Source organism: Phyllobates terribilis, unplaced genomic scaffold (genome assembly GCF_046119375.1).
Source record: "Phyllobates terribilis strain yellow unplaced genomic scaffold, ASM4611937v1 Scaffold_98__1_contigs__length_5973952, whole genome shotgun sequence".
Taxonomy (NCBI): Eukaryota; Metazoa; Chordata; class Amphibia; order Anura; family Dendrobatidae; genus Phyllobates; species Phyllobates terribilis.
In genome coordinates this window covers 3,907,405-3,922,612 of record NW_027362858.1, presented here as the reverse complement: position 1 = coordinate 3,922,612, position 15,208 = coordinate 3,907,405, and the positions used below count along the sequence as shown (strand labels likewise).

The 15,208-nt window shown below is 40.8% G+C and overlaps 2 protein-coding genes across 3 annotated transcripts in view; both read left to right on the top strand.

Moving 5' to 3' along the window:
• Nucleotides 1–15,208, top strand: part of LOC141198608 (uncharacterized) — a 540,563-nt gene that overhangs the window by 156,114 nt on the left and 369,241 nt on the right. Inside the window, exon 2 of one of the 2 annotated variants that reach the window (XM_073663034.1) lies at nucleotides 377–527. The exons of the other annotated variant lie outside the window; for it this stretch is intronic. Coding sequence (XP_073519135.1) covers nucleotides 377–527 — 151 coding nt within the window. The remainder of the gene's footprint in view (nucleotides 1–376; nucleotides 528–15,208) is intronic. 2 annotated transcript variants of the gene reach the window in all.
• Nucleotides 6,726–10,257, top strand: LOC141198564 (uncharacterized; the record flags this gene model as incomplete). The annotated part of the gene is made up of 1 exon (XM_073662992.1): nucleotides 6,726–10,257. A coding segment is annotated over one exon (825 nt), but the record flags the coding sequence as incomplete, so codon positions are not given.

The following is a 15,208-nucleotide window of genomic DNA, read 5'->3' as shown; positions in this document are numbered from 1 at the left end:
CGTCTACTGAGTACCCCACGGCCCAGGGGGTGCATCACATTAAACACACAGACACCCATTTTTTTCTTTATTTCTATAGAGCCTAAATTCTGGGGACAAATCTTGTCAAGGTGAACAATTTTTAGGTTTCATGTTTGCAGTATTTTTAGTCTGATGTTAAAGACGGCAGCGCAAAATTTCACTCAAACCAGATGAAAAATGTTTTGTATTCTATGGGCTCCACACACAGATTTACTGCTTTATATATGTAGATATAAAGAAGAAAGCTAAATAGTGTAAAATAATAAATCTCATATGTTTCCCTTATTACCTCCAATAATTGTATTATTACACAGGATTTTTATGATGTTACATCTGCTCATCTTCGTCTCATTAGGGTCTTTACAATATTGGATCCTCTCAGCGAAGATCTCCTATATAAGAGAATTTTCCTTTTTGATCCATCAAAGATGGATATGGACAGAGACAAGATGGCGGAGAGGATATTACACCTCACCCTGGAGATCCTCTTCCGGCTTACTGGAGAGGTGAGAGATTCTGATGACGTCACATTACATCATTCTTATCTATGGGAATAACAGATGGACAGAACTGGAGAGGTGAGGACTCTGGAAATGTCTGGAGGGAGATTTATTAATGTGTCTCTCCATAACCAGGATTACACAGTAGTGAAGAAGACCTCTAGTGAGCGCTGTCAGGACCCTGTGTCTGAGGGATGGAGAAGACCCCTGAGCCCAATCACGAGACCTCCACCTCACCCCCTGATACATGAGGACATCAATGACCAGAAGATCCTAGAACTCACCTACAAGATGATTGAGCTGCTGACTGGAGAGGTGACACTGCTGGGAATGCTGGGACATTATACAGTAACACTATGAAGGGATCGGGGGGTGACGGTATCATTTTATATGTCAGGTTCCTATAAGGTGTCAGGATGTCGCTGTCTATTTCTCCATGGAGGAGTGGGAGTATTTAGAAGGACCCAAAGATCTGTACAAGGATGTCATGGAGGTTCCCCAGCCCCTCACATCATCAGGTAATAGACAGGACAAAATACACACGGCCTATAATTATTTGTATGGAAAGAATGAATTCAGTCCCTGTATGTGTTTCCTCCAGATCTATCCAGTAAGAGGACAACACCAGAGAGATGTCCCCGTTCTCTTCTTCCACAGGACTGTAAACAAGAAGATCCCAATGTTCCTCAGGATCATCAGGTAGATGGAGAGAAGGTGTCATGAGATCTTCCCTATGATGTGTAGACGGCTGTGAAAGTCTTGTTTTATCCACCAGTATTACAGTTATATGAAAAAGTTTGGGCACCCCTATTAATCTTAAGCTTAATGTTTTATAAAAATTAGTGTTTTTGCAACAGCTATTTCAGTTTGATATATGTAATAACTGTTGGACACAGTAATGTTTCTGCCTTGAAATGAGGTTTATTGTACTAACAGAAAATGTGCAATCTGCATTCAAACAAAATTTGACAGGTGCATATAACTGTATATGCTCTATATTTGTGTCATGAGAATGGTGGAGATGGCAGGATTAGAGCTGATCATAGATATGACTTCTTATCTGTTTGTGACTATTACAATATTTGTTTCAGGGTGAAGATCTGACCCATATTAGTACTACAGAGACATATGTAAGGGGTGATGAGTGGTGTAAAGAGGAGATTCCTACATATGACCACCCAGGTGAGTAGTAACCACTAAATACAGAAAATAACAGCGTACGTAGAATGAGCTGAAAAGTTAAAAATCACTTGATAAAAAATTATCATGATGGGCCTTTAAGAGAAAGCGGAGGGTAATGATGCTGTTGGCTTCTTAGAACCCTGATATCTTATTGGATGAATCTACATACTCCATTCTGTGCTGCTGAATAAGCTCATATGGTCCCTACAAGACCAGGTCCAGTCTTTGCGGCCAAACTTGGCTGTAATATACATTTATTCACGCCTGCAGGAGATGTGTTGGCATGGTTTGAGCCCTGGTTTCATGGATTCACTCCACGTCATAAAGTACATTGTTTTCAGTCCCAAGGAATTCGGATTAGCACAATCTCTCCTGAAATGGGGGCACTAATACTTTCTCTACTCTCCTGAACGGAACTTATAGTAGCTCCAATGGTCCATACTACATGAGTGCATCTACGGTTTAGTGTTGTAGTTCTCTGCCGATACATACGTTCTTGATGTGGGTGAAACATGTTTTTTTTTATTCTATGTCTATTTGTTTACAGTTTTTCCTTTTGTATGATTTGTGGTGGGATTTGCCTGCCTCACTTACAGTTAGGTCCATATATATTTGGACAGAGACAACATTTTTCTAATTTTGGTTCTAGACATTACCACATTGAATTTTAAACAAAACAATTCAGATGCAGTTGAAGTTCAGACTTTCAGCTTTCATTTGAGGGTATCCACATCAAAATTGGATGAAGGGTTTAGGAGTTTCAGCTCCTTAACATGTGCCACCCTATTTTTAAAGGGAACAAAAGTAATTGGACAGATTTAATAATTGTAAATAAAATGTTCATTTCTAGTACTTGGTTGAAAACCCTTTGTTGGCAATGACGGCCTGAAGTCTTGAACTCATGGACATCACCAGACGCTGTGTTTCCTCCTTTTTTATGCTCTACCAGGCCTTCACTGCGGTGGTTTTCAGTTGCTGTTTGTTTGTGGGCCTTTCTGTCTGAAGTTTAGTCTTTAACAAGTGAAATGCATGCTAAATTGGGTTGAGATCAGGTGACTGACTTGGCCTTTCAAGAATATTCCACTTCTTTGCTTTAATAAACTCCTGGGTTGCTTTGGCTTTATGTTTTGGGTCATTGGTCGTCGTTTCATACTACAGATGGACAATCAGTTTGGCTGTATTTGGCTGGATCTGAGCACACAGTATGGCTCTGAATACATCAGAATTCATTCGGCTGCTTCTGTCCTGTGTCACATCATCAATAAACACTAGTGACCCAGTGCCACTGGCAGCCATGCATGCCCAAGCCATCACACTGCCTCCGCCGTGTTTTACAGATGATGTGGTATGCTTTGGATCATGAGCTGTACCACGCCTTCGCCATACTTTTCTCTTTCCATCATTCTGGTAGAGGTTGATCTTGGTTTCATCTGTCCAAAAAATGTTCTTCCAGAACTGTGCTGACTTTTTTAGATGTTTTTTAGCAAAGTCCAGTCTAGCCTTTTTATTCTTGATGCTTATGAGTTGCTTGCACCGTGCAGTGAACCCTCTGTATTTACTTTCATGCAGTCTTCTCTTTATGGTAGATTTGGATATTGATATGCCTACCTCCTGGAGAGTGTTGTTCACTTGGTTGGCTGTTGTGAAGGGGTTTCTCTTCACCATGGAATTTTCTGCAATCATCCACCACTCTTGTCTTCCGTGGGCGCCCAGGTCTTTTTGCATTGATGAGTTCACCAGTGCTTTCTGTCTTTCTCAGGATGTACCAAACTGTAGATTTTGCCACTCCTAATATTGTAGCAATTTCTCGGATGGTTTTTTTCTGTTTTTTCAGCTTAAGGATGGCTTGTTTCACCTGCATGGAGAGCTCCTTTGACCACATGTTTACTTCACAGCAAAACCTTCCAAATGCAAGCCCCACACCTCAAATCAACTCCAGGCCTTTTATCTGCTTAATTGAGAATGACATAACGAAGGGATTGCCCACACCTGTCCATGAAATAGCCTTGGAGTCAATTGTCCAATTACTTTTGATCCCTTTAAAAACAGGGTGGCACATGTTAAGGAGTTGAAACTCCTAAACCCTTCATCCAGTTTTAATGTGGATACCATCAAATGAAAGCTGAAAGTCTGAACTTCAACTGCATCTGAATTGTTTTGTTTAAAATTCCTTGTGGTAATGTCTAGAACCAAAATTAGAAAAATGTTGTCTCTGTCCAAATATATATGGACCTAACTGTATGTGAGTCTGCAAGTCCCTGATAGTCTTTAAAAAAAGGTCTCCATTGACTCTTCCAAATGCCTGAGATCTAAATTTAAGACACCTCAGCTCTGCACTATTATAAAAAGTTCTATTTAGATGTCTAATATTTCTTCTTGAAACTAATCTGATAGAAAATATTGGCATTTTTTGATAATTTAGATTGCCAAGAGCCCCCGAGCCCCATTACCCCAGAGAGGTTTCACCACTAGTTACTCATCTCAATTTTTTTTTGCTGATGAAGACTGTTGAGTTTTTATTCATTTCAGTAGATGTGTTATTGTCTTTAGTCACAGTTTTGCCCATCAACATTTAATACCTCTACGTGGATATGGACTTACACAGAGACCCCTAGGCTTGGGCCACTGTGTTACCTTCTGTTCTGTGGAGTGAGATGGGAAGAATAGTCAGATAGCCGGGTGAGAATGAGGAGGGCAGAGAAAATACAAAATCAGAAGTCACAAGAGTAGTCATTCAACGTGCCGGGGTCACAACAAGAAACAAATACACAAGCCGGGAGCTGAGCACAGAGGACTGAACCAGAGGAGAACAAGGCTGTATCTGGCAGCTTCCAGCAATATGCTTCCAGCTTTAGTAGGGTGCGGTGCTTTCCAGTTGGCTGAAGCAGGGAGCAGATTACTCCAGCTGGACAGCACACACACCCATACTGCAAGACTGGATGGTACTACTGGTCCCAGGCTCCCAAATCTTAGTGGCTGGACAGATCCTGCGTTGCCCAGAGCTTCTGGTTCTGACGTCTCTTCCATCACCAGCGCCACCTGCAGAATGAATAAGGCGACTCCTGGTGAGAGAAGCAGACGTCGCAGGAGCAGATCCCAGAGGAGATGGGACACACCATTTGCAGAAGCCCTAATATGACAAAATGGTAGTAAATGAGAGCAATAAAAATCCCCATTGTGGAGATTATAACCCTCAATGAATAGTAGTGACTATTATGACTTCACAGCCACTTTACAGAAATTTGTGCACAGTGGATGTTGGAGAGTGAAAATTGCAAATATACCATTTCATTACCCAACACATAGTGCCCAGATTGTGCTCCAGGAGACACACACCGTAAATTAAGTGGGTTCTTCTCACTATAATAATGCCAAATACATGGATGCTAAATGTGGTTTGGGCGCGCTGCAAGGCTCAGAAGTGAGGGGGAGACTATACTTTGGGAGAGTGGATATTTCTGGATTGGTTTATGGGTACATGTTGCTTTTCAAGAGCTTTTGAGCCACTAATAATGGGGAAACCTCTGTTTTTCCATTGACAGATGATGGACCTGAGTGGGGACTTGTTTTTTTTTAGATGAGTAACAGTTTTTATTAGTATTATTTTTGCCTACATAATATTGTTTGGTGGTTTTTTATTCCATGTTTGGGAGGCAGGATGAACAAACAATTGAACACCACGCTCCACTGGTTCATCCTATGATGTTTTCTATTAGGCCGGAGTCACACCAGCGTATGGTATCTGATACAAGAGCATCAGATGTGATATGCTATTGACCTTCGGCTCCTGCTCTTCAGCGATCAGGAGCCGAGTGTCCTGCTACTGTGCTGCGATTTTCTTGCATGAGATGATCGCAGCACAGGTGCAGAAGAGATGGAGAAAGTATTTTCTCCATCTCCTCCATGGTATGACCCGGCGTATATCGGACTGCACTGGGTTGACATCCGTGTGCAGTCTGTTGTTTCACTTCCACCCATAGACTTGTATGGGTGCGAATGAATCGAGTATCGCTGCTAATCACAGCATACTGCGATTGTCTTCTCATGTCGAATCAGCATGAGTAAATAATCGCTGATCTGAGCTGGCCGATATAATAACACTGGGCCGAGTGCTATGCGATGTTTTATTGCATAGCACTTGGCCATGTTATACAGTAGTGTTACTCCGGCCTTATACTGTGAACTGTCATTGTCTTGGTGAATAATTCAATATTTTTACATAACTTGGCATTTCTACTGACAGTTTAAGTAGAAATGTTCAAAAATATAAAATTCGAGGATATTTTATTCAAAAATAATAATTGGTTTTATTCTTGGCAGATGACTGTACCAGGAGATCAGAGGGACAGCTGACATCTTCAATTTTTAAATTAGTTGAGCTTGAGATCCCACAGGATACAACTAAAGTGAATGCCACTACTGCAGATATACCATCATCCCTTCACAGCAAAGATCTGTCATCTGATCCTATGAAACAGGTCCTGTCTTCTGATTCATTACCGACTACTAAGGAAAATCAAAGTCACAAAATAAGCATTAAAAAACAAACTACTGGTAAAGCTAAGAAGCCATTTTCACAATCAGAATATGGAAATAGTTTTCCCCTCGAAAAGTCTTTTCTTAAACATCCAAAAATTCACACAACGAAGAAAATATTTTCTTGTTCCACGTGTGGAAAATGTTTTAACCACAAATTAGGTCTTGTTAAACACCAGAGAAGTCACACAGAGGAAAAGCCATTTTCATGGTCAGAATGTAGGAAATATTTTAAGCAGAAATGGAATATTGTTATACACCAAAGAATGTACACAGGGGAAAAGCCTTTTTCATGTTCAGAATGTGGTAAATATTTTACATGGAAATCAAATTTGTTTCAGCACCAAAGAATTCACACAGGAGAGAAGCCTTTTTCATGTTCAGAATGTGGGAAATTTTTTACCCGGAAAGCGAATCTTGATATCCACCAGAGAACCCACACAGGGGAGAAGCCATTTTCCTGTTCAGAATGTTTAAAATGTTTTAATTTTAAATCGCTTCTTGATAGACACCAGAGAACCCACACAGGGGAGAAGCCTTTTTCTTGTTCAGAATGTGGAAAATGTTTTAACCAGAAATCAGATCTTGTTATTCACCAGAGAACTCACACAGGGGAGAAGCCATTTTCATGTTCAGAATGTGGGAAATATTTTACATGGAAATCAAATTTGGTTCAGCACCAGAGAACTCACAGAGGAGAGAAGCCTTTTTTCATGTTCAGAATGTGGGAAATGTTTTAACCAAATTTCAACTTTGCTTGACCACCAGAGAACTCACACAAGCAAAAAGCCTTTTTCATGTTCAAAATGTGGGAAATGTTTTATCCATAAATCAGCTTTGGTTAAGCACCAGAGAGCTCATACAGAGGAGACGCCTTTTTCCTGTTCAAAATGTGGAAAATGTTTTACCCGAAAAGCGCATCTTGATATCCACAAAAGAACCCACACAGGAGATAAGCCTTTTTCCTGTTCAGAATGTGGAAAATGTTTTAATTTTAAATCGTTTCTTGATAGACACCAGAGAACCCACACAGGGGAGAAACCTTTTTCCTGTTCAGAATGTGGAAAATGTTTTAATCAGAAATCAGATCTTGTTATTCACCATAGGACTCACACAGGGGAGAAGCCTTTTTCATGTTCAGAATGTGGGCAATATTTTACATGGAAATCAAATTTGGTTCAGCACCAGAGAAGTCACACAGGAGAGAAGCCTTTTTCCTGTTCAGAATGTTGGAAATGTTTTGTAAAGAAATCTTCTCTTCTTAGTCACCAAAGAATTCACACAGGGGAGAAGCCTTTTCCATGTTCGTAATGTGGGGAATGTTTTACACAGAATTCATCTCTTAATAAACTTTAAAGAAATCACACAGGGGAAAAGCCTTTTTCATGTTCAGAATGTTGGAACTGTTTTAACTCTTCTGTTCCTAGGGTACATGTGAAGTTGTTACATCACATGAGCCCTGCGCCCAATCAGCTTCATTCGGCTTCACTGTCCCCTTCTTCGGACGTATTGAACATCAACAAGAAGCCAGGGCTGCTGCTGCTTTCTGATTTCCTCTTATTGTTCGATGTGTCCAAAGGTGGGGACAGTGATGCCAGCGTGAATGGCCGCAGAGCTCAGATGACATAAAAATGTCACATAAGCCTCGGAAACGCAAGTGCTCACACCACTGAAACTGCACAGGCATGGGACGTTTGTATAATTGTTTTCATTTTAACAGGACCAAATATGAGGAATGAGAAGGGGTTGTCTAAGAGTAAAGATGTGCGGTTGTGGATGTTAATAATCACCTAGGCAGGTTATCGATGCAATTAGTTTTATTCCTTCCGGCCATGGTGAACAGCAATTCCAGGTAAATGTCCAACAGGCAATTCTCTTAGTCCTAGAGTTCCAACCTGTGATCAGTAGTTCCACTGCCCCGTACCAGGTGATACCCACTGTCCCCCAAGTTTTGGTTGGCCCACAGCTTTTTGTATCTCCCGCCGGTATATTGGCAGTCACAGCATATGCTCCTTTGGATGATGGATATCACAACCGCAGCCCGTGATTCCACCCAGCTCTCCGTCCGACTAGCAATGAATCTTCCCTTTCTCCTGCACAGGGTTCAGCCCCCTGAATCGGCAGAAGAGCTCACCCCTCCCTCCCCCAGCTAATTGTGCCTTAGTGGAGATATTTTCTCAGGTGGAACCCTCCCCTGGTTTTGCATGTGAGACTACCTGTGGTGACGGAGAGAACAATGGCCCAAGGTCTTGGAGCTATGGTCACTGAATGGAATAGATACCGGAGGTTGAACTGATGAGCAAACAAATCACTAACAAAACACAGCAAGCAAATTTCTAACAAAATACAAAATTAAGATTGATGAAAAGGGGTGCTCAGTGCTGGAAAAGTATTTAGAAAGCGGCCAGGTCCTCACACTAAGTACTGGACAACCTCTTTGAAGATCAAAAATTCCACACAGAGAGAAGCCATTATCGTACCTAAAGTGTGAAAAAAGAATTACCGGAACATCGTATTTTGTTGACCATCAAAAATAACTCAGACGAGGAGAAAATATATATGTTATTGACAAATTGTACAAAAACATATAACAGACAAGCATATAATTAGATGAGAAAGGGAAATTACTTTAAAACTTTTTTTTTGACTATAAGACACACTTTTACCAAGAAAAAAATCTTGCTAATAAGTGAGTGCATCTTATCGACAGTGTCCTTCCAGATCACTGAGAGAACTGCTCTTCCACCTCCAGCCCCACACTTATCTAACTGATTGGTGCAGACCAGGAGAGGAAAGTAGCGGGATCTGCACAGAGGCTGCATGTCCTGAGTTAGCAGCTGAAGAACCTTCTACTTGACTAGCTCAAGGACCTTCCAGATCATGTAATCAAATCACATCACCTGGAAGAAACTGCAAAACGGGGTAATGTATATACAGTATATGTGTATGCAAATGTGCATATGTAACAGAGGTGTGTGTGTATATAAATGTGCATATATAGCAGAGCTGAGTGTGCATGTACTGTCCATGCAGCAGTGTTATGTGCTTGCCTGACTGTCTATGCAAATGCTGGAGCTCAACCCATTGATTGCCCGTACTCCTTTCCTGTGGGCATAACACTACTCAGACAATGCAGGGTGAGGGTACCACACTCCGGTAAGAATTTATTAGTCACCAATGGTTAACAGCATATGGTATTAGGTATTCAGTGGCGCTGGTAGGTATGCCTCTTTGAACCTGCTGCAAGTAAGACAACTTACCACAAGTGGTCAGGGAATGTTAGAATAATATGCTTATGAACTTGCGCTCAATGGAGGCATATACAAAAGTGGGGTGACACTCGAGTTAATTAAACATAAGACAATTTATTAAGAAAAAATGATAAAAATAGGTCTTTTTGATAAAATTAGTTAAATAATTTAAAAAGGAGGGATGAGGTGATGCGTCATATGGGGTATAGTTGGATGGGTGGCAGGCGTTCTTCTCTGTTGAGGAAATACTTGGCACGTTGTAGGACGAGTTTGCACCTGGTTAAAAAGCGGATAAGTATTAAGTGAAAGGGAGGGGAGTTTGGTAAACAGTTCTTAGGGAGTGTATTATTGGAAGCTACAAACACGAAACGCGCGTTAGGGGCACTCTGGACCACTTGTCCTGACCTTGGGTAATTATAATTGATTTGATGGTTATTGATGTACTTTAACCAACACATATACTGTTTTGTTAGGTATTTTCTATTCATGTTTATGGCAGGGTTTCCTTTGGTTTAAATCCTATGACAGGATGATAAGCATCTGTTATTAGCATTGGTGATGGTGTGACATTTGTTCACTCTAACACAGTGGAACTATACAGAATTTAGTATTTATATGTGATACATATTTTTTTGATGCCCTGTTGTGTCTACCTGCTGTCTATGCGATATATCAATACTTACCCACTGCAATAAGTATATAGTGTCTGTGATTTCCCAGATATATCTACACTTACCTCTTGTTAAATTTGTCATACAATATATATGCCACCTAGGTCAGGTTTATATTCTTGGTACAACTTATTTTTCGGTATTTAATATTTTTATTATTTCTGCTCAATACAATTTCTTATATTGTATCTCTATTTGGCTGTATACTCCTAATTTCTTCTATGTAGGATTTATGCTTGATACATAGGAGGGCCTTTGATTTATTGGTCTTATATCGGTACCTTTGCAACCATATTGTTCAAGATATACTGATGGTATTGATTACAGAAAAAATTCCAAACTACTGAAGGTTCCAGTGAGTGCTGTTGCAGCAATAATCTGGTAGTTGAAAGAACATCATTTCACCATAAACCTGCCACAGCCAGATTTCAGACCGAAGAGTGAAACAAATTATCCTAAAAATTGTCCAAGAGCCAACTATTATCTGAGGAAAGCTACAGGAGGACCTGGAATCAGGAGGTAAAATTGTTTCAAAGAAAACTATAAGTGATGCACTCTAGCTCCATTTCTGAACAAAAAGCATGTTCAAGCATGTTTAACCCCTTAAGCCCCGAGGGTGGTTGGCACGTTAATGACCAGGCCAATTTTTACAATTCTGACCACTGTCACTTTATGAGGTAATTACTCTGGAACGCTTCAACAGATCCCCCTGATTCTGAGACTGTTTTTTCGTGACATATTGTACTTCATGATTGTGGAAAAATTTCTTCGATATCACTTGTGTTTATTTGTGAAAAAAACGGAAATTTGGCGAAAATTTTGAAAATTTTGCAATTTTCAAAATTTGAATTTTTAAGCCCTGAAATCAGAGAGATATGTCACACAAAAGAGTTAATAAATAACATTTTCCACATGTCTACTTTACATCAGCACAATTTTGGAACCAAAATGTTTTTTGTTAGGGAGCTATAAGGGTTAAAAGTTGAGCAGCGATTTCTCATTTTTCCAACAAAATTTACAAAACCATTTTTTTAGGGACCACGTCACATTTGAAGTCACTTTGAGAGGTCTTTATGACAGAAAATACTCAAAAGTGACACCATTCTAAAAACTGCACCCCTCAAGGTGCTCAAAACCACATTCAAGACCTTTATTAACCCTTCAGGTGCTTCATAGGAATTTTTTGAATGTGGAAGAAAAAAATGAACATTTAACTTTTTTCACAAAAATGTTTCTTTAGACCCAATTTTTTTTATTTTCACAGGGGTAACAAGAAAAAATGGACCCCAAAATTTGTTGTGCAATTTCCCCTGGGCACGCAGATACCCAATATGTGGGGAAAAAACACTGTTTGGGCGCACGGCAGGGCTCGGAAGGGAAGGAGCGCCATTTGACTTTTTGATTGTAAAATTTGCTTGAATAATTAGCGGACGCCATGTTGTGTTTGGAGAGCCCCTGTGTGCCCAAACTTTGGAGCTCCCCCACAAGTGACCCCATTTTGGAAACTAGACCCCCCCAAGGCACCTATCTAGATGCATAGTGAGCACTTGGAACCCCCAGGTGCTTCACAAATTGATTCGAAAAAATGAAAAAAAAAACCTTTTTCATTTTTACGAATCAATTTGTGAAGCACCTGGGGGTTCCAACTGCTCACTATGCATCTAGATAGGTGCCTTGGGGGGTCTAGTTTCCAAAATGGGGTCACTTGTGGGGGAGCTCCAATGTTTGGGCACACAGACTCTCCAAATGCAACATGGTAACCGCTAACAAATTGAAGGGAAAATCGGCTCAAATTGTTAGCGGACACCATGTTGCGTTTGGAGAGCCCCTCTGTGCCCAAACTTTGGAGCTCCCCCACAAGTGACCCCATTTTGGAAACTAGACCCCCAAGGCACCTTTCTAGATGCATAGTGAGCACTTGGAACCCCCAGGTGCTTCACAAATTGATTCGTAAAAATGAAAAAGTGAAAGAAAAACCACTTTTTCATTTTTATGAATCAATTTGTGAAGCATCTGGGGGTTCCAAGTGCTCATTATGCATCTAGCTAGGTGCCTTGGGGGGTCTAGTTTCCAAAATGGGGTCACTTGTGGGGGAGCTCCAAAGTTTGGGCACAGAGGGGCTCTCCAAACGCAACATGGTGTCCGCTAACAATTTGAGCCGATTTTCCATTCAATTTGTTAGTGGACACCATGTCGCGTTTGGAGAGTTCGTGATGTGCCTAAACAGTGGAGCTCCCCCACAAGTGACCCCATTTTGGAAACTATACCCCTCAAGGATTTTATTAAGGTGTATAGTGAACATTTTGAACCCAGAGGTACGACACAGAATTTGTTTACATTACGTCATCATATTGAATAAGTTGTCATTAGTCTTGAGCGCAAGTGCTCGCTACTTGAGTTTGCATCGGGTACTCAGGTATGCACCATGTACAGAGTGTGCTCGAGTGACATGCTCGAGTTCCTGCTCCGCATGTTTCACGGTTATTAGACACCCAAAAAAAAAAACATGCGGGGATCGCTCGTGCATGGCAGGCAATCCCCGTAAAGTTTTTTTGGCCGCGAAGCATATGGGGCAGAGACTCGAGCATGTCACTCAAATACCCACAATACTCAATACATACCAGAGCACCCGATGCAAACTCAAGTAGCGAGCACTTGCGCTCAACACTATTCGCCATATCGTCATCTTTTTTTCTTACTTTTGAAAAAAATCCCAACCCCATCACAACCCTAGCCCTAACCCTAGTATAACCCTAACCATAGCACAACCCTAGCCCCAGCACAACCCTAGCCCCAAACCCAGCCCTAACCCTAGCCCAATCCTAACCCAAGAGTTTATTTTTGACGCCGTTCCTTGTGCGGTATAAGTGATTAGATGACTTTATTCTTCGGGTCGGTGTGATTACAGCAATGCCAGAATCATATGGGGTTTTTATGACTGACAGCTGTCACACACTAAAAGACGCATTTTTTGTAAAATCTAGTTTTTGCATCGCCATATTTTGAGAGCTATAATTTTTCCAGATTTTGGCAGACAGTCATGTGACGGCTCGTTTTTTGCGGGATGACTTGACGTTGTTATTGGTGCCATTTTCAGGCACGTGACATTTTTTGATCGCTTTCTATTCCGATTTTTGGGAGGCAGAATAAACAAAAACCAACAATTCAGGAATTGTTTTTTTTTTTTATTTATTCTGTTCCGCGTGTGGTAAAATTGATGAGGTAGCGTTATTCTTCGGGTCAGTACGTTTACAGCGGTACCACATTTATATTGTTTTTTCTATGTTTTGCACTTTTACATAATAAAAGCAATTTTATAGAAAAAAATATTTTTTAGCATCGCTTTATTCTGAGAGCTATAACTTTTTTATTTTTCGGCTGATGGAGCTGTATGTCGGCTTGTTTTTTGCGGGACGAGATGACGTTTTCAGCGGTACCATTTTTATTTACATGCGTCATTTTGATCACCTTTTATTCCACTTTTTGTTTGGCGGTATGGTGATAAAGCATTGTTTTTTGCTTCGTTTTTTTTTTTTTTTTTTTACAGTGTTCACTGAAGGGGTTAACTAGTGGGACATTTTATAGGTCAGGTTGTTCCGGACGCGGCGATACCAAATATGTGTACTTTTATTGTTTTTTTTTTTTTTTTTAATAATAATATTTATTGATGGGTACATTATATTTTTATTTTTGGTGGATTATTTTTTTTTAATATTTTTGCAATTTTTTTTTTTTTTTTTCACTTACAGACAGTTTATACACTTTATTACTTTGTCCCACTCTGGGACTTTCACTTTTTTTTCTCTGATCGCCTGCATGGCACAGGAATGCAGCACCATCCCTGAGCCATGCAGGCTGTCAGCGGTGCACATTGAGAAGATTGTTTGGAGATGCACTGCGCATGTCCAAACAATCTTCCTGCTGTCTGGTGACCCGGATGTTGTCATGACGACATCGGGTCGTCATGGCAACACCCGGGAAGCCTTTGCAGACTGCGCTGGAAGCCGGAAGAGGAGGTGAGTATCGCCGATCACCTCCCCTTGCCCCCGCAATGCCGCGATCGACTTCGATAGACTTCGATCGCAGCATCGCGGGGGTTAATGTGCTGGGAGCGGTGCAGGACCGCTCCCTGCACATAGTATCGGGTGTCAGCTGTGACAATCAGCTGACACCCGGCGGCGATCGCGCCCGCACAGCCTGTGTGCGCGCGTGATCGCCATGACGTACTAATACGGGTCTGGCTCTTAAGTCCCAGGGCACAGACGCGTATTAGTACGTCAGATGTTGTTAAGGGGTTAAAGTTTGTTCAACAACATGTGGACAAGAATGTGAATTACATAGTCTGATCAGATGAGACCAAAAGTGAACTCTTTGGATGCCATAATACACTCCAAGTTTTGACACTAAAAGGCACTGCATATCACCCCCAAAACAACATACCAACAGTGAAGTTTGGAGGTGGGAGCATCATGGTGTGGGGCAGTTTTTCAGCATACGGCACTAGCAAACTTTGTATAAATGAAGGAAGGATGAATGCACAAATATACAGAAACATTTGTGATAAAAAATCAGCCATCTTCCAGGATGATGAACATGAATCTAGGGTTTACATTTCAGCAAGATAATGATCCCAAACACACAGCCAAGGAAACTCTGAAAAAAAGCTGGTAGAATGACCCCGCCAATCACCTGACCTGAATTCAATAGAAAATGTATGGAAGAAACTAAAGGACAGAGTTCATAGAAGAAGCCCATGGGACCTTAGGATTTGAAGAGCGTTTGTGTTGAAGAATTGTCCAAAATCACGCTTGAGTAATGCATGCTACTAGTTTCTCCATACAGGAGGCATCTTCAAGCTGTCATCACCAACAAAGGCTTTTGTACGAAGTATTACTTTTATTTTATTTTTCATGATTACACATAATTAAATTTATGGCTATCTATGATTGGATTTCTTTACCTGTGTGGATTAGATGGGTTGTTACCGACAACTGGTGAAAATTTCATGTCAATAGAACGTTTAGATAGTTAGGTCCAAAAAATATTT